The 20,538-nt window shown below is 47.1% G+C and overlaps 1 protein-coding gene across 1 annotated transcript; it reads right to left on the bottom strand.

The window, feature by feature from the left end:
• Positions 1 to 5,999: 5,999 nt before the first annotated feature.
• On the bottom strand, positions 6,000 to 16,387 carry BNIP5 (BCL2 interacting protein 5). The gene is made up of 6 exons (XM_090026100.1): positions 16,271 to 16,387; positions 12,644 to 13,377; positions 11,311 to 11,445; positions 9,346 to 9,407; positions 8,441 to 8,704; positions 6,000 to 6,163 (listed from the first exon to the last, which is right to left on the bottom strand). Exons 2-6 carry the CDS (start codon positions 13,374 to 13,376, stop codon positions 6,119 to 6,121), a joined length of 1,239 nt encoding a protein of 412 aa, XP_089882226.1. The 5' UTR covers position 13,377; positions 16,271 to 16,387; the 3' UTR covers positions 6,000 to 6,118.
• Between the last annotated feature and the right edge of the window lie 4,151 nt (positions 16,388 to 20,538).

Here is a 20,538-nt window from a genome sequence, read left to right as displayed (position 1 = left end):
ACAAGGGTCATGGCTGCTGAGCCCTGACCCTGACCCTGATGTAGGTTATCTACCTCAGGACTTTAGAAGCAAAGTGGAGTGAAATGAAGGATGTGTCAAGAATTGGTCCTTTTCTTTTAAGCATGTCTAACTCCTTTTTTTCTACCCTGCAGAATGAAAGACAAGACAACACTGCTGGCTTCTCCCAATGTATAGTTTCAAAGGCAATGGACCCAGTCAAGACCCAAGTGTCACACAAAAATGGATCTTCCCTGATGACACCTTCCTTCTTAAACGAATGGGGAAGAATCTGTTACAACAAACCCAAAGCCTGCACATGCCTATGTCAGACTTGCATCATTTCTGATGCTCCGCCCTCCCCAAAGAGGGAGGCTGACTGTCCAGGTCCCCCAAAAGAGGCCTGGCTCTGCATTCTCCTGGCAGTTCATGCCACAACTCTAGCACTGCATCCATGCCTTGGAAATGAAAAGTCAAAGCCTGGCTCTTCTCTCTTTGCCACCTTTGATGCAGGTGCAGTGAAGCTGAGGGGTGCTCCCCAGCGCAGGTAGCACAGGGAATGGGAAGGCAGAGGGCAGCACCTGCTGTCTCACTGACCAGGGCAGGTGTATCCAGGTGAGCACACCTGCCCTGCTGCTGACCACATCTCGGGATGCATCACAGCTCAGCTGATCTCCTTCATTAGGTGAAACAAACATCACCTGTTGTCCCACCCATTGATCTTGTGGGACAATGGGCCAAGTGTTCCCCACTTCCAGAGACACAACTTCTCAATCTCCAGGATGCTTCTTTGTAAGCAGGGAACCCCAACTTTCCCCGCGTCTAGAGACATACCCCAGAGATCCCTGAGGCACATTTCTGGAATCAGGGAAAGCTGAGCAGGTGCTCTCAAGGCTTGAGGCACCTGATCCTGTATGGGAATTCCAGGGTATGCAGGATTGAACCCCCCATGCCCTGAGAGCTCCTGCCTGGGGCAGTTGGAGAGTGTGGGTAGCTCCAGCAAATAGACATCAACAATAAAGTGGCACAAATTATTACTACCTTTTGTCAGAGCCACACATGATGGAAACAATCATTGCCTTTCATCACCGTTGTGACACCAGAAACATTTTCATCATGGCACAAAGCAAAAACAAATAGGCATCCATATCCATTGTCACGCCACCATAGATGGAGTCACAACAGAGCAGTGAGGAGGAGGAGGACCACCTCACCTTTCTTTATTAAGAGTTTTTCAGTGACTCAAGTAGAATGGAATTGAATAGATGCTTTAATCCCCTTTGTTGCCTAGTAAGTAGAATAGAATCTGGCTTTTGATGTACATATTGTGAACCCAGGCCTCTGGTACATGATATCAGAGAAACCACAGTGGACGGGAATGGGAGAGACACTTTGTTATTCAAATGTTCATTTGCATGGAAGGGAAAGTCCTGACTGCACAGACGGAGTATGTCATCCCATGAAGAACAAAACCCCACTGTGTACAAAGCAAAGCAAATAACCCCATCACCTTGCAGCACATGATCCTCCCTCCTGGTCCTATAGTAATTTACTTGATACCATCTCATTCTGCATCATGTTTAACATAGATTGCTAGCTTAGGAAAATACCCTGTAGGCTCTGAGTCCTGTTCAAATAAAAAAAACCCCAAGGGCTAGTAATCAGTCATAGCAAGACTTGGTTGTACCTAAACTACCACAATAACCTTCTGATTCTGCAATAGCCTGAAATGAAATAACGATCATATATGCTTTTATAATGTGCCTTTCATCTGCAAAGCTCAAAGACAACGTTTTCATCCAGAGATCTCAAAACACTTTACAGAAGAAGCCTGTACCATTATTTCCATTTCCCAGAGGGAGGAACTGAAGCATAGAGCAGTGACTTGCCCACAGTCATGCAGCAAACTAGTACCAGAGCCAGAAATGAACCCCACTCTCCTGAGTCTCAGATTATTGCTCCGTGCCTTTAGAAATAACCATGGAAGCCCAAAATGATCATAAAGGCCAGGTCCACATGAGCAGGGACATGCATTTGCAACAGCACAAATAGCAACAACACAAATTTGTGCTGCTACTTTGTGCTGCAGTGCCCACCCCTGCCCATGCCATTTGCAGCAAGATACATTGTTCCACTGCTCCATGTGCTGCTGGAGGCGGGGAGCTGGTTGGGGCACAGGGTACCTTAGTGCAGGGCTAGCCCCTGCATTGAGGCAGTCTGGGCATTTATAAACATGCTCAGAGAGGCAGGGGGGCACTTTAATTAGTGAGCCGTGCTAAGTAAAAGTGCTCAAGTGTCACATGTATCAGCATCCCCACACCAAAAAAAGGTGGTGGGGCACTTTGAACGAAAGCTCATTGAACAGGCTTTAGTTTAAAGCGCCCTGCCACCATTTTCTGGCATGGGGATGCTGATACACGTGACTCCAGAGCAGGGATGGGCAAAATATGGCCTGGAGGCCGGATGTGGCTCGCCAGGCCATTCTATCCGGCCTGCAGGGCCCCTAAAAAATTTAGAAAAGCAATATTAATCTGTCTTGGGCTGCCTGTCATGCAGCCCTCGATGGCTTGCTGAAACTCAGTAAGCGGCCCTCTGCCCAAAATAATTGCCCACCCCTGCTCCAGAGGCTGCTGGAGTGCATTAACTTCCACACTCTAGATTGACAGACTGGATTTACAGCATGTTGGAGCAGCCTTGCTGCACGTCTGCAGGAACCCCTGTGCCCCAGCCAGCCAGGGAGTGGCACATGGAGACGGGAGCAGGCAGCCAAGGGGTCCATCTCTATATGCTGTGGAGTCCCAGTGCTGGGGCACCCTGTACCCCCAGCCAGCCACTCCCTGGCTAGCTGGGGGAGCAGGGTGCCACAAGACAAGGGAACAAGCAGCCCTGGGCTAGGTGCTCCACTGCAAAGCCCCCATACTGAAGCACATGGAGTCCCCACACTGAGGCATGCTACAACCCAGCCAGCCATGGAGCAGCTGACTGGGGCACAGTGTGCTTCAAGACAGGGGAACAGCCAGCCCAGGGCTGGCTGCTCCCCCATCTCCACATGCCTCAGAGCAAGGGCTCTGCAACAGAGCCCCCATGCTGAGGCACTCAGAGCCAGAGGGGCAGCTAGTCCAGGACTGCCTGCTCCCTCATCTCAAGGCACCCATTGCCCCAGTGTTTGTCTGTTTGTCCCAGGGCATGCATAGTTTGCACCACTTTTTTAATCAGGATTTTCTTTTCTTTTTTTTTGCTACCAGGAAATCCCAGTAGCAAATTTTGCCCTGGTGCTGCAAATTAACATCATGCCCAGATTAAAGTGAAACTCATGCAATTTGTGGTGCTGGAAAGAGGTTTGTGGCACCACAAACTGCACGGACCTGCATGTCTGGATCCAGCCAATGAGGCTAGGGCACTAAGCAAACTCAATGAGAAACATAAGTGTTCATAGACCCATAGACTGTAATGCCAGAAGGGACCTTGGAAGATCATCAGGTCCAGCCCCTTGCACCAAGCAGGAAAGATAACTGAAGGTCAGGTGACCCCAACAAGGTTTGACTATCTAGTCTCCTCTTGAAGATTTCTAGGGTAGGTGATTGTACCACCTCTGGAGGGAGCTTATTCCACAGTCTGGCCACCCTAACTGTGAAAAAGTTTTTCCTAATGTTGAGTCTGAATCGATATTCTGGAATTTGTAGCCATTACTCCTAGTTTCCCCCTTGGGTGCCCTGGGGAACAGTTGCTTACCAAGCCCCTGATGTACTCCCCTAGTGTAGCAGTAAACTGATACCAGGTCCCCTCTCAGCCTTCTTGATCCAGGCTGAAGAGTCCCAGATCCTTCAGCCTTTCCTTGTATGCCTTGCTGTGCAAGACTCTGCTCATACAGGTGGCTCTTCTTTGGACTCTCTCAAGCTTGTCCATGTCCTTGTTAAAGTGTGGTGCCCAGAACTGGACACAGTACTCCAGCTGCGGTCTCACCAGTGCTGAGTAGAGTGGAAGAATCACCTCCTTGGTTTTGCTGGAGATACATCGATTGATGCACGTCAAAGTATTATTTGCCCTACTGGCTACAGCATCGCACTGCCGGCTCATATTCATACTGTTAGGCAGAGAGAAAATCCTACCTTCCCTAGTCAGACCTTATCTAGGAAAAAGGCTACTGGTACTACTCATGGAATAAGGTATCAAGAAAGAGGGCAAAGATGTCAGGATCTGGCCCATCATACTAATTAAGGAAATCCTCCTATCACCGTCAGTGGGCACTTTGTCTGAGTGAGGACCAGGGGAGCAATGGTGTCCTTGCCACAGTCCCTGTGCAAGTGCAGAGTTACCCTACACCCGGAGCAAACAGGGAAGAGACCACAACTTAATTGATCCCTTTTCCCACTCCCCAGCCTGAAATCCCCTTTCCTCTATAATTTGCGTGATGAAACATTCCCCATTATCAGCCCAATATCATGTGCAGCATGTAACTCCTACCTCCCTATCACATTCCCTGGCTACTTCGAACCTACTGCAGTATTATCTGTGCATAAAGAGAATTTGAAGGCACAAACATGCATGTGTGTGGCTTGTTTGCGTCTGAAAAGCTTTGCCAGTATTGCTGTACCTATTAAGCTATATACCCCCCTAGTGGCGAGAGAGTTTATACCAGCGAAATATTTGTTTTCATATAAACTATTGTTCTTATTATAGGTTGATCCTGCATCCAAGTCAACTGTCATCTTTATGGTTCTTTAAGAGGGAATTTATGGCCTATTTATAAATAGAACAATATGATAGTTTTAAACAGTACAAGATATACCATTGAACCCTTTTTGCTCTTGTAACTGCACTTACATTGTGGTTTCTGTTGATACACAAGTGTGATTTTTCTCTTTTTTTGACACTCACAACTGTCAACATTTTTATATATAGAAGAAGTCATATGTGGATTCTATTTTCCTGAATGAGAATCACAAGAATTAAGGGAATGGTGTCTGTATCTCCAGTAATCTTTAATCAATCGCGGTTTCTTTCCATGGAGTTTATACTAGGGATGAATGTTGGCTTGCGTGGGGAATTTCTGTATTATTTTTATGAAAAACATGCATGATTCAGTTTGCCCACTCCCTTTGGTCTTGCAACCTGCTGGGACTTAAGGGGTTAAAATCTTTGGAACGGAGGGAATAAGTGGTCAGTGTTAGGCATCAGGTGTTGCCATCAGGTCAACCATCTCTTTCCAATAAACATCCTTCTGCTGAGAAGGAAGGCAGCTATAAACACAGAATAGCACCACAGGTACTACCATTCATCTGTTTGCCTGCCTGCCTGCCTGATTAGCCTGCTTTGCATGTAGTATAGAAGATATTGCAGACGATACAGTAGCTGTATTAAAGCACAATTCATTTGACCTGTAATTTAATTTACATCCCCTTCCTTTGCCCCTTTCCATTGCTGACAGTGAGAATATCCCTGAATGGATGCTGAGTCATTCAGAAGGTGTTGGAAACTCACAGTAGCAAATGTGGGAATACACATCCCTCACAGAATCATCTTGACTGCTAATTGTCAGAGAATGGCCCCAGGATATGGAGGTTTATGGCCTTTTCCAAAAGTGTGTTATTAATTATGATAAACAGAAGATATACCAGTGGGACTGGAGGCCAATTCAGTTAAACTTCCTAAATGAGGAGAGAACTTAAGGACCTGTGCTTAAAGTTAAGTATGTGCTTAAGCTCTTTTCAAAACTGGGGCTTTTGGACCATAGAGCAAGTAAAATAAATACCAGTAATACCCCTGGGTTAAACTGGTTCCTAAAACTGAGCTATAATACATAGAGATGTGGTTAATATAGAACAGAATTAGGTAATATTTGTATTAGATACTGCATATACATTGAATATATTATATACTTGCTATTTATCCTATAGATATTACATAGCTACACACACGTTATACATTTTGTCCAAGGCTTTTTAATCCATTATTCACAAAATTATACAAAAAACAGGAGTATATCTGTTCCAGATGTTCCCTCCCCCCTCACCACCACACACCATCAGCATATTTGTGTCCTTCACAGAGGCAGTGCTGAGTTTGAAGATACCACAGGCATCAGCGTTGGTTCAGAAAGTGCCCTCACAGGTAATAATGCTCAGTCTGGACCTTCACAGCTGTTGACTCTGAACATTTCCCTGTCCTGTTGAGACAGAAGTAAAATACCAGTGAGGATCCCATCCATATCTGAGTGTGTACTACATCATGGATAAGCACATGCCCTGGTGTATTCTGAAGCAGGTATCAGAATTGCTGCAAACCCTACTGGCCCAAGCTAATTTATAAGTCCTGGGGGTTACAAGGAAATCTGTCCTAGAGCAGGGGTGAGCAAAATGCAGTCCACAGGCCGTATGTGGCCCACCAAGCCATTCTATCCAGCCCACGGAACCCCTAAAAAATGTAGAAAATTAATATTTTTCTGCCCCTGACTGCCTGTCATGCAGGCCTTGGTGGCTTACCAAAACTCAGTAGCTGGCCTTCTGCCCAAAATAACTGCCTGCCCCTGTCCCAGAGTCAAGATTATCCCATCACTACATCCAGGAGGGTTTCTGCTTTCTGCAGCAGTTCAGAAACAGGGTACTACATTAGATGACCTAATCCAGCATGACAGATCAAGACCATCATTTTCCCTCATCACACTACTACGAAAACCAAGCTCTGCCCTGAGAAGATCTACAGGGGCCAGATATAGAGAGAACCCACCACACACCTGCTGCTGAAATGTTTCATAGCTGTTTCTGTAACCTCACTGCTCCAAATGGCTTCCCCTGGCTTCTCAGGAGGACATGATGATTCACTAGCCCTGCCTCTACTCTTTACTCCTTAAAACTCTTCAGATGCTAGCTGATGGCAACCACTAAAAAACAGAAATCACACCCCATACATCTGCTCCCAGAATCCTATGCCCCACACAGTGCAACACACTGCTTCTGCTTTCCACCTCCTGCCAGCAGCCAGGAGCAGGTTTTACTCTATTAAACCCACAGCAGCCCAGTGATGGGCTTAGTCTTTTTGCTGCTTTAAACTTCCAACCTCCCATCTCAGCCCAGTTTGCCAGGGCCAAGAAGTGCAAATGTCCCACATTCAGGCTATTTTTGCTATATAATTGACATTAAATTCAGCATAGTAGTGCATAAAAATAGACTAGTATTCCTCTAAATAGTTTGCAGCTTTTCTTGTAGCACCCACTAAGTTCTATATTTACAAGCTGCCAGAAAACCAAAGTTGCAGTGTGTGTTGCAGGGCCTCACATGCTTATATATAGTTATAAATGCAGTTAGCTGGGACATAACAGTGCTCGCGTAATCTCTTCATATTGCTGCTGTTTACAGAGCAGAAGACACAAGAGTCATACACACGCAAACCAGATACCCCCTTGCCAATGCATTTTGCTGTGAAAATAAAACCCAAAAGCTCATGACTCAGTGTGTCAATAATCAGAAGGATAATATCCATATGAATCAAGTGGTTTATGAGAAATTAATCTGTGTGTATCTCCTTCACAGTCATCTTTAATGGCTAGTTTGTCCAGCTGTGATGCCTTTTATAGGCCTAATAATACACAACCATGAATGCTTAATACATAAAGACTGTTTAGAAAATAAAAAGGTTGGTCAAGAATGAATTTTTTATGGAGAAAAAACCCATATGGGTAAAAAATATTCAGGTTTTAACATAAAAACCAAAAAGCTTTGTGGTGCTGAAAACTGACAGCTTTTCTATTTTCTGATAAAGCCTCAACATTTTGGCTCAAAAGGCTTGAAGAAAAAGAACCCAGATATTTTTATGCAGAAAAAAAATTAAGAGCTCTAGATATCGGCCACTGATTGGACTGAATGATACCAGTATGTCAGAGCTTTTATGGGATGGGGGTACGAAATAAGAGGAGAGGGAAAGAAATGATAGCCTTAGGCTTCAGAAACTACAAGAAGAGTCAGGAAATCATAATTCAGATCCAATCTCTAGGAAAAGTCTATATTTTACTATGTGCCTGCACAGAATTGTAAAAAGGAAGGGCTGGAAAGGACCTCTGATGGCCATCTAGTCCAGCCCCAGCCTGAGGCAGGGTCATCCCTATCCACACCATCCCTTACAAATCCTTGTCTAACCTATTTCTGAAACTATACAAATCAATCTGGTCAAACAACTACTAGGCATAGCACACTAACCTGCCAAAGGTAAAGCAAAGGGACAATGATGGTCAGCATTCTGCTGCTGCAAGGGCTGTTAAACCCCTATCACTTCATACAATAGGTCCCTGATCTCGGCTGGAGCAATAGGTGTGACAGTAGCATACACCATGGTGTAACTAGATGCTCAGCCAGCATCAACTGGTGTCTATGGAAGCTCCTCCAGTTTACATGACCTGAGGTATCTATCTAGATGTGCTGTCACCACAGACTTGTTTCTCCTCCCTTACCTTGAGATTCCTGTTGTAGGAAAACTCTGCAAAAGAGTCCTGGAGGTACTGGTTTCCAAAGCCCATGATCCTGTTCACTGTATGGTTACAGATGCCTGCTACCTTGGCAGTCAGGTGCACAGCAAATGCAAACTGCACTTCTTCAGGATGCCTATCAGGCACACTGGCTGTCACTTCATTGTTGACGTAGACATCAGCTAAGTGCTTGAAGGAGCTATAGGAGATGTTAGTGAAGAATGTACTGAGTCCGACATCTTCTCTTATCTGTGTAAGAAGTGAGACAGTAAGACACATATTCAACCACTCTGTACATAACCATCAACCTCAGCAATGCACTCACCCAGGAAAACTCTCTATCTATCTCTGTCCATTTCCAAGACAAAATCTCCCTTATCTCTCTGGCTGGAATTCACCTCTGTCAACCCAAGGCAAATGAACCACTTACAAGCTGTTAAGTCCAGACTACTGCACAAAAATAAATTCTGCTAGATTTCCTTTGGACTTAACAAACATTTTGACTCTCCCATGTCAACCGAGATCTTATCTGAAACCCGCTGAAATCAACAGTCATCTTTGTGCTGCTTCATTGGCTTATGGATTTGCCTTCCACACAAGAAAAAGCTTTGAGAACCTTGAAACATACTGATGTAACATGACTTAAAAACCTAAGACTTTCAGCGACCTGAGCCTTCATTGGCATGTGCAGTAGGTCACTCAGATGTGGGAAAAAGATTGATGGGGCACAGGTTCAGAGAGCAGGAATGGAGTGAGAGCAGAGACCTTAATGCGAGTCTCAGTTTTTGTGGCACCTGTGCACTATGTCAACTGGTGTAGTCACCTTCAGAATTTGGTTAAAACCATCTATATGCTACCAGCCAACCACTGGAAGAAAGCCACATCCTCACCTTCTTATCCCAGTCATCTCCAGCACTCTCAAGGAAGGAAACAATTCTTCTTATGGCTTCCTCTGCAAAAAGATAAATGGAATTACTTCCAGAATTTCTAGCCTTTTCTTCAAATCCCAGTCTGTCTGCCTTAGCAATTTGAAGCTTCAAGTTCCATATGAATCAGAAAAAAGGTGTCTCTCTGATGTCCCACAGCCAAGTGGCTAGGGTGCTTACTTGAGAAGCCTTCTAGCCCTCCCAGGAAGGCTGAACCAGGACATTTCTCACTTCCCAGCATAGCTGTTAAATCACCGCACCACAGGCTCAGTGCCACACGCTTGGTGCTCAGATTAGGACGGGTAACTTTATCACTGCTGTCCCGTGACATGGGAAACTAGTGCTAAAACAGTGAGGCTTTGTGTCCTTCTCTGCTTGTAATATCTTTGAGAGATTCCCCACAAAGTACCAGGTCTGTCAGCTCAGAAGCAGTAGCATGTTCACAGATACCTACAGGTGTTGTAAGCGCTACCTCGGACAAAGAGCCACACAGTGGGCACATCTAGACGAGACACTGACTCGTGCTACAGTGCAGCAGCCAAAAAATACTGCACTGTAGCACACCACAGCACGGACAGTGCCAATATGCTTCTGTGTAGTATTATCAGGCTATTGTGCAGTAGAATCACCTAAAAGACATTTGCCAGTGTTATTTAGTACTTGCTAATGTAAGTACTAAATAAAAGCGCAGTAATGACTGCACAGTAGCGTCTTGTGTAGACGCACCCAATGAGTACCTCTACCAACCAATACAAAGATTGGCTATCCCACGCACCCATGCCAGCAGAATAGCAGGAATCTGGTGCTACGCTAGCTGGCACCATGTCCAAAAGGGACCTAGGGGTCATAACTGACCATAAAATGAATATGAGCCACCAGTGTGGACAAGTCTCACAAGGCCCCTTCCAGCCCTAAACTTCTGTGAATCTATGAATCAGCAACAGCAGCAGTGAGGATGTCTTTAGCACTCTCTTTAGCATGCACTAGCAATTGCAATATGAACCTCCCAAGAGCATGTAACATTAATAAAGCCCAAACCAACTGGCATTCTGTGCCCTGTTGTGATGATTTGGCCATGTACTGAGGTTGAACCTTTCTGCAACCTCTGCCAGCACAGCTCTAGCAATAGAAGCTCCTGCTTTTAGATCTACAGGTCCCAGAGTCATTTCCTAATGTTGACAGTCTACCCATGTTATACCTATGGCATGAACAAATGATCCCGTATCCCAGTATAATGCGTATTGGGTTTCTATATTGACATATGCTCTAGGATCTGGGACAGAGAGGGGTAGCTATCCCAGTGTAGCTTACACAGTAATAACAACTATTAAAACACCTTGCCCCAGAGGGTCAGGGAAAGAGGTGGTGTTTAGCTTGCCTTTAGGAAATTGCTACCCCAATGCAACACAGACAAGCATAATCCAAAGTGGTTTTATCCTCGATTCCGAGGGACAATTCTACAGCAGGCCAGACAAAGTTTTCCCAGTTTAGAGGTGTGCATTATCTGTCTGCTACTTTTTTTTTAAACACATTTGTGAAATTAAATTAGGGGCAAGCAATTATTTTGGGCAGAGGGCCGCTTAATGAGTTTTGGCAAGCCATCAAGGGCCAAATGACAGGCAGCCAGGGACAGACAAATATTCATTTTCTAAATTTTTTAGGGGCCCTGCAAGCTGGATAGAATGGCCTGGTGGGCCACATCCGGCCCATGGGCCACATTTTGCCCACCCCTGCATTAATTGCACTACTGTATGTCATTTGTCCATGCCTTTAATTTCATTTAAATCCTTAAAATAGGCCGTGGCAAGGACTATGTGGTACACAGGCTGTGTGCTTTCTGCACATGGATAATCTCAACCACTGAGTTCTCCATGCGTGGATCAAGAGTGACCTGTTAATATAAGTATTGCCAAATAGGATGATACTCACCGGCTTCATTAGCGCTAACAGGTTTTGGTGGCTCGTGGTAACTGTGTCCTTTCTTCCCCTTAGATTCATTGCTCTGGATGATCAGTTCTATCTCTTCAGAAACCTGTGCACAGTACTGATCATGTTGTTCTGTGTCTGAAAAAAGGAAGATAAGGTTCGTCATCTGTGTGATCCAGTTGATTAAAAAGGAAACTTCACATGCTCCTTAATGCCAGATTTCCAGCCAGTGTTTGCACCGTGCTTATACCCACCTGAATTAGTATGAGGTAATAACAAACATTACACTGTGCTTCTCAAACTGCGGTTACTGCTAGAGAAACAGCCCTAGACAGATATATATCCATGGAGCCTTCCCAAATTGTACTGAAACTTTACCAAATCCTTCCCAAAACCATCTTGCTAGTTTTTAAGTAGAATAAGTCACAACCAGGAGAAAAGCAGTTAACTGACGTGCCTGAAACTAATAGCTAATCTATTGGAGAAGTTTTACAAGTAAAACTCTGTAGGCTGGGGGTGTGGTTTTCAGTTATATACCAGGAAATGGCTGGTTGCAATGATACAGGTTAGAAAAGAGCCTGAAACCAGCACTGCTTATTTCCAGTTCTAGACCAGTTAAACTATTCCCACAAAAAAAAAAAAAGTAACTTCATCTAGACGAGGCACAGACCCTTGAAAGTGAATGGAGGTGAAGCCAGATCTTATCCCAACTTTTACTAAAATAAGAATGTTGGTCTGGGCGTGATTCTTTGTGACACTTCTATGCTGGCACAAAGCCTTTGTGTAGATGCAGATAACCCTATGGAACGAGTCCTTTAGCAAAGACAGAATATCCATTCAGGAAACTGGTATATAGCATGTTAGGAAAAGACTACACCAATACTTCTGATGTGGCTAAGTCAGCTAGAAGCATGAAAAAGTCACACCTCCTAGCGAACATAGCTAGGTCAGCCATACCCCGGCTATGGGATACCTTTGTCAATTTAGCTTATGTCCTTCAGCGCTGTGGGGCAGCTACACACCTAGAAAAATGCTTTCCTGCTGGTTCCCTTTTCACTAGGCTGGCATTCACCAGCTGATATAGCTAGGCTAGCATAGGATGTTGGGACAGGCTCTATAATTTAGGCACAGACCCTTGAAAGCCCTAAATTATGGCTCTAATGTGGGGGTTGCCAAAAAAAGCTACACCACTACACTGGCTTTCCCAGCAAATCCTTTCTAGTGTGGACAAGGCTTCAGGCCTCTATAACCCCATTGTAAATTCTGCTTCTAGCCACATCATTCCTCCCCCGGGAACACATGAGTACCTCATCACACAAATATTATATGTGCTCACCTGGCACGGATAGCTTCTGACTGTCCTCCAGGGAAAGAAGGTTGGACTTCTTTGCTTTAGCTCCTGCTTCCAACCCTTCCCCCTTTTCCTCCTCAGTGACATGTTTCTTAAAGGAGAAAGCTTTCCTGAAGCTGGTTCTCATTTTATTGGCCTTACGAGACTGCGTTGATGAACTCAAGTCTGTTCTGGATCTCTTAACCTCTTCAGCTTCCAAAAGCACCTGCTGCTTGTCAGCATCTTTATCCTTTTTCTTCCTACATGATTTCTCTCTGTGCTCATCTGTGTTTCTCCGGAAGAGGAAATTCAGAAAAGTCTTGATCCCCGAATACTGACTTTTCCCCTCAGGCACACTCTTTGAGCTTTTCCCCTTTGGCTTCTGCTCATCCTCTGTAGTGCTCCCACAAGCTACCTGCTTGTTCTTCTTGCTGCCAGCATCTTCTGGCTGTTGTGCCTTGGCTTTGTCTGCCTGGCTTTTCCTCCGAATGCCTCTGAAGCTTGAGTACCTGCAGAAGTCACTCGCTGACCTTTGGAGCTGGGCCGTCTTCTTTACTTGTCCTCCACTGCCTTCCTGCAGTCTTTCCTTAGCAGCACAGCAGTCCTCGCAGTTGCTCAGGGTGCGTTTGACATACAGTTCCAACACTCTCTTTGCATCCTGTCTGTCCAGAGACAGGATCTTCCTCCTGGGGTTTCTCTCTGTTTCCAGCAGAACCCTCCGGGCTTCCATGGCTTGCATACTACATAAAGGGGGCAAAAAGGATATTTTAAGCAACCCACACAAATGGATAAAGACTCCGTGGAACAGATTTTGCCCTTGTCTGAATCAGCAGGGCTCCACTAAAGTCCAGGTGACACTGATCCTCTGAGACTATTTCTGCCCTTGGAAAATGATCAACCATCTTCAGTATTATTACTCAGACAGACTCTTATCTCGTCATGCATGGGGCTTGTTTTTGGGAAGCTTTGACACAAAAGCTGGGATATAGATAATTCATCGATAGAAAGGAAAAGTGACCCAAGGGACTGCAGCAGGGCACAGGGCTTAGCAAGCAGCTTTTGAGTTTTTCAGCTCTAGCCAATTTCCATCCCAAAAGCAGGTCCCAGGAGGCACATGGGAAGAATCACAAGCCAGAATGCTATTCAGGTCACAGTAGATTTACAAGCATATAATCCAAATGATGTTATATTAAGGTCTAATCAGTCGTACACTACCAAAGTTAAAGTAAAATCAACCTACAGGGAGTCATTCAGTCCCAAGGGTGAACTAAGTGGCTTTCCAACCCCAGTGGCTCCTTGGATCTCTCTCCTGGAAAAAAGTGAGGGCCCTTGCAAACCAGACACTGTACCAACCATTTACCAGACAAGCCAAGTGCTTTCAATTCCTGCCAGCGGTGTTACTTGATCAAAAGATTTTCCCAGCTGTTCACTTAAGTGAACCATCTCTTTCCCTGCTTCCTGGCAGAGAGGTGTCAGCAGCATAACAAAACTCACAACCATCTTCACTGGTAGATTTAGCCAAAGGAGAAAGGACAGAGCGGGCCATTGTGAACGAGTTCCTCCCTTCTCCTGAGGGCTGGGGATGTGGTGAATCACACAGTCCCCATGTCTGCCCTCTCTTACTTTTTTAGTGCTCGTTTTTAGGACGGGGACAAGGATTGTTATTCAACCAGCCAATCCACTCCAGGTGCTACTGCCCCTTTTTTGTATGTTTACGAGAAGAACTGACCATGAAATACTGCAAATCAAAAAACACACAGCCTGGTGGGTTTTTTTCTCTTGCTGCCCAGGGCACATCTGTACTTTTAAAGACACTGCAGTGAAGCATGTCACACCCACTCCATGCTCCTGGGTTCTTGGTTGTAGCCGTGCTGGTCTAAGGACATAAACAGACAAGGTTCTTTGGGTAGATGTGATCTCTTTTATTAGAGCAACTGAGTAGTTGGAAACAAGCTTTTTGCAAGCTCTGCTTTTTGCATAATCACCCTTCTTCAGGCATAGGAAGAATGCATACACCTGCTCCACATAATAGAGGTGCCTCCATGCAACTGAGTGTGTGCCATTAAGCCAGGGGAGAAACCTGCCTAATCTGCACATCACAGAGCAACCCTGTCACAAAAGGACTCTGAGGTACCCGGAGGACTAAACGTCCACACTCTACTTCCCCTGTCATAATAAAATTTCTTTTCTACCTAGGAGAACTTTTGCAATCTTTGAGTTCTCCTCAGCCCGAAGAAGGGTGTTTGTACCCGAAAGCTTGCAAAGAAAGAATATTTTTTGCTGCTGTTTAGTTGGTCTAATAAAAGATATCACCTCTGACTCAAGAGCTTTGTTAATCTGTCATTAAGCCAGTGATTTTCAGCCAGGGTACCTTGAGATGCTTTCAAGGGTACCACCAGGTGGATTTTAGCACCATTAGTTATGCAAAAAAGATAAACCCAGAAGGTAAAAACAGTGGTTGGATTTTTAATCAAAGCCTTTTATCCTGGGATCCTACAGACAAGCCCATTGTCCCACTTTAACTACCTGTGAAGTATCCAAGATAACACCTTTTTCTCAGGATGAACACAGCTAATTTGAACAAATTGCTACTTTGGCTGCATTTTGATGCTGGCCAAAACCCAAAACAATCAGACTTGGGATAAACCAGAGGCCCATTTTTTTCCCAGAGATTTCAAATAAGAATTCCTAGGGTTTAAACCATTCTGACCTGTTATGGGCTTTCCTAGTTCTTTGCAAGAGAAGAATTGCTTTATTATTTTTTCGTAGCCAAGAAATGAGTGAAAGTGAAGAGCTGGCATTTCCCTACAGATACCTGGATCGCCCCTAGCACAAGAGTTTTTTCTGGAGTCTAACAAAGCATTCCTTCAGTCTGAATGGTTGAGAACAACTGCATTAAGCACCCATGAAACACCTGGATTATCATGACACACATGGCACAGTGTAGCATGCACAGATTGGATCCACCATGTTTCATGATAGCACCCCTGAGCCTGGTCCTTTGACAGCATAGGCATGCCCCAGCCACATTGCTATCCAACTGCATTGCTTTAAAAGCAGTCATTCCTCATTAACACCACCAGAAGGTGAAGTTCAGCCCTGCACAGAGATCGATTGCAAAGCCCCAGTACCACTCAAATCCCACATAAACCCTTTTTTGAAGTGACAGGCAGGTCTTAACTATTACACAGGTTTTGTGCTTGCTCTCACTGCCTACGAAATCAATTCCACCCCGAGGAGGATTAATGAAGAATGCTTCCTCTGGCAGAAATGAAAGGTGTGGCCACACACAAACTCAAATCACAGCCACTGCAGCTGCCTTACAGATAACCCACTGCTGAAATAAAGACATGAGTCAGCCCTCACAGGTGCAAACCCGGAATGATTCCAACTCAAGCTGATGGTGCTAGACCAACCTAAGCGACATCAGGGCCAGCCCACCCCAAGCCTGCAAAAATTTCTTTATATCAGCTATGCAAGCTATACCCTTCATGGGCAACTCTGAAATCATCGAGCAATCCTAGGAATGTTTATTCCAACCACATATTCAACCCCAAGGCGTATTCATTTAGCTTCTATTGATTCTGGCCTGCTGAGGACAAATAATCACTTACTGAAATATATTTCAGTTACCTTTCCACCAGTAATTCTGCTTTTCTGGGCCTAGTTCAGACGAATGTTGTAGCCACAAAGCACTAATGATTTTAGGAGTCCCAGGAATCGGAAGATCGCTTTTATTCCAGAGCCTGTCACAAGCTGAGGTAGGTCTATTTTTAGCAGCCAGTCACACAGCAGAGCAGTCAATAGCACCCCCAGCTGCTATCTCAGCTAGCTCCTCCTCTGTGCAGGTACGTCATGGGTGGGAAAAGCCATATTTGGCCTGCAAACGCTCGTGAGTTTCAACATAAGAAAGTTTCCTGGTTTTTAACAGCAGCAGGAAAATGGAAAGTCTCATAAACAGCAATTGAGAATAGTTGCTGGACTTTGAAACCCAGATAATCTAACAGCATGTGACCTTTGTTCGTTCAGGTTTCTTTGCCTACATATGTGCCTTGATAGGTTATTTCCATGAGGAAAAGTAATAGATGATACCTTTCAGGGTGACCATCTTTTCAAAAGGGAAAGGCAGGACACTGGCCTGACTTCCCCTGCTCCCGCCCCTCCCCACATCCCCCCCCGCATGCCCTTCACCCCCTGGACAAGCTGTCCATGGCTCCATGCTGCTCCACACCCTGGCCCCATGCACCACCCTGGCTAGGCAGTGCCCCCATTCCCTGCCCCACTCCTGCCCTCACCATGGGGACCTTGACCTGTCCACAAACCCACACCCACATACCTCCTCCCTACCATAGATTTACCTGCAGGAAGCTACTCTCCAGGCCACCTGGCTGTGATCCTGACCACATGCATGTGTGCAAGCATGTGGCACCCTCTGAGTCCTATTCCCAGCACCCCTTGCAGGCTGGAATGCTGCCAGTCTGCAACGGGGAACCTGCCCATTTCCTGTAGATCACTGCAAATGCTGTGAATCTGGGACAAATGCTGTCCTGGAGTCATGCAGCCCAAGACTGGGACTCAAGGTTTCCATTCCAGGACTTTCCCACCCAAGTAGGGTGGACATCCTAGATACAACCCACAACTTTTCTATCTAGGATGACACAGAGCCCTGTTGGACTTTCTGAGAAGGAAGTTCCCTTCTCAGAATTCCAAGCCTGCCTTTCCAACAAGCACTGGGACTTTCAGCTGGTCTGTCTCCAAGTTTCTTCCCAGGGCCAGGTTAGCCCCCAACCCGTTCCTCTCACCTGTCTTTTGGCTTTTTCCTCATTCATGCTGCTGCAAACAAAAAAACCCCCAGGCCCTGTGTGGTTTAAACAGTCCCAGTAAGGCTTGCGCCTAGTGTACGCGCCCCTGCCTTCAATGACCAACTCCAGTGCCATACAAACACTACCCACATCTTCTGGCAGCTGCACTCATTAGCAGTGCCACCAGAGTATGACGTGCACCCTGGGGAGGCACCAGTTGCTAAAGGGATCGTGGCAGCCAGCACAAAGTGAAGAGGTAGCACCAGTAGACATCTTGCTCCACTCAGCAGAGATGGAGTATCTCCCAGCAGAGTGGTCGTTTTTGCAAATTCATAGGAGCTTTGAGTATGCAGGACCTCAAACCTTTGCTAGCAGAACTAGAGAGAAGCAGGCCTCAGCTTTGGTTCACCCTCCTAAGCAGCTCATGGTCTGGTTCGGATGCGGGCAAAATACAGCCTGCAAGACAACTGCAGCCCACCAAGCCATTTTATCCGGCTACTGGCACACCTAAAAAATTTCACAAATATATATTTGTCTGCTCCTGACTCCTGTCGAAGGTTAAACAGGAGCTCCTGGTGCTGATCCTCAAAGGAAGAGACAGCAAAAACCTAGAAGCAATGAGAAAGCACTTACGTTCTCAGAGAGCTAGAGGCACCAACGCTGTCATCGCGTGGACCCATCCCGAATTAGAGAGGGGAGGATGGGGGGAGGGGAGGACAAGGGTGGATAGACAGGGGAGCAGTCGCAGCCTTCACCGCCTGAGGGCAAAGCAGCAGGGCAATATCCAGGCAAGGTTGAACCTGTGGCAGAAGGGGCAGAGTCAGGGCACGATCAGGGTGGGTTCCAGGCCAGGCAAGAAGAAACCAGTGCGAGTGGGGCAGCGTTAATCTCGGCCCTCTGCTCACCCCCAGGGAACAGCCACAGGATAAAGGAGAGTCTCCCCAGCAGTGACCAGGACATGGCTCTCACACGTGCCTGAGTGGGGCTTTCTGTCCCCAACCGGCCTCACACCTGAGCCAGAAGCTTGGCGCCCCAAGCCCCAGAGTGAACCCATGGCAGCAGGGTCCTCAGGCCCAGAGCTGGACAATGGGGTCCACCCCAGGAGATAGCCGGTCCATACAGGGCACTGGGGCCCTAGAAGAGAGGCAGGACAGGTTATCCTGACCAGCCTAGAGGCAGGAGGCACCCTATCATCATGTGGAATGAGGGGACAGTCCTTCAGACCTGGGACCCATCAAGGTTCAGGGGGGCACTCACCTCCATGCTGCTCGCCCCCTTCTCCTCCTCCCCTCTGCCGCAGTGTCAGCACTGGGGGTGGAAGGTAGAGACATCAGTCACCTTGCACACACCCCAAACCCCCAGGCCCTGCCCCTTCCAATAGCCCATGCCACTCTCCATCCCTGCTCCGTACCAAGGACTGGCCCTGGGCGCCCTCCCACACCCATCTCTCTTACTCCCTCTGTGCTGACTGCACCTAGGTCTGGCTCCTGGCTGCGGTCTCAATATACACAACAGGGACGGCTCCCAGCACACAGCCCCCAGGCCTGCAGCGCCCCTGCCCAGCCCTGCCCCACCTACACCCAGGGCGCTGGAAGGAGTTGTGGGCAAGGCATTTCCTGAAGACACACTAGTCAGTTCCCCTTCACTCACCTCTTCCCTCCCAAGGCCTTCAGAGCTGCGAAGGAACCCAGGGGTGCTGGTCCTCGACCCGTCCTTCTCCCAACCTGCGAGACCCTTCCCGGGACCAGGAACAGGGTCCTGGCTCCAGCCCTCCCTCAGCTCCCCTCACTGACCCCACGCTCACAACCTAACACTAGGAAAAATATCATGCTTCCCGGGTGTAGGGCAACTTATGCTTCTGGACTCACTCATGGATTTGGACTAGATTTGTCTTGGAACATGAAACATTTCCTTAAATACCAAAACAAAACTCAATGAAATGAACTAGGAAAAGCAACATACCTTTCCTCTGGTCCTGTCTTTTTCAGACCATGATCTGTCTTGCTCCTGGACTCCATCTCCTGAAGGGGGTTCATCTGGCACCCAGTGTTAGCCAGGCAGAGAGCCACTGTCTGAGTGGAGATGTCAAGGTGCTCAGGGCCCTCTGCCTGGGTGCTGGCCTCCTTGGAGAGGGGCGTGGTAGTCTGGGTCCCCTCCTCAATCCCCTTGGAGGGGGATTTGCTCCTGATTGCACAACAAGCAACTGGTCAGAGATGGATCATGCACCGAATTCAAATCCAACAGCCTCTATGAAGGAAGTACTCCCCTACCTGAAAACACCGCTGCTACCAGTGCCTCCAGCCTACCCTGCAGGTGGGACACTGTGCACGACATCCCAAGTCCCCCACAGGCCCCAGTGGGATCACCTTCGCCTCCTCTCCCTGTCCCCATCTTATCCCCACAGGGCTGGCAAGCTCTCCCAGGCCATCCCCTCTTGTTGCACAAGCCCGCCACTTACCCCTCCCCACAGCCCCCTGAGACTTCATACAGCCTGGGGGCAATCCCCTCCCAAGTTGTGGTCCCAACACTGCCTGAGCCTAGGACCCAGAGGCCAAAGAGGTGAGGGACTGGCACCCTATGGAATAGGCATCCTGGGTCATCCTGACCTGCCTGGAGGCAGAAAGGGCCCAGATCATCACCCAGTTAGTTCCCATCCACCTTGTATCCTGGGGCCACAAACTAACAGTATGAAAAGCACCATACCTCTCCCTGTGTCCAGCCACTCTCTGACACCGACAAGCCTTGGTCTGTGTGCCGGTGTCTATCATAGCCAAAGGTCAATCTGACAGCCCACCTCCTCCAGACAGAGGGCTCTGGTCTGGGTGCTGGCATGCTCCTGCCCAGAGCCCTCTGTCTGGGTGCTGGCCTCCAAGGTAGAGGGCAGGTCAGTCTGGGTCCCCGAGTCCTCCACGTGGCGAGGGCTAGTGCGCCTGATAGCACAAAAAGGAACTGGTCACAAATGGGTCCTGGACTGAATTCATCCCCACCAGCACCAGACAAGGGGCAACTCTCCTACCTGCACAAAGCACCATGTGCAACATCCCATAACCTGTGCCAGAGCCTGCAAGCTACCCAGAAGAGCCCCGCACCTCACCCTCC

This window comes from Crocodylus siamensis, chromosome 13 (assembly GCF_052110815.1).
Source record: "Crocodylus siamensis isolate JL-2025a chromosome 13, ASM5211081v1, whole genome shotgun sequence".
Lineage (NCBI taxonomy): Eukaryota > Metazoa > Chordata > Crocodylia > Crocodylidae > Crocodylus > Crocodylus siamensis.
Note: the sequence above shows the minus strand (reverse complement) of the source record. Positions and strands in the feature narration are given on the sequence as shown.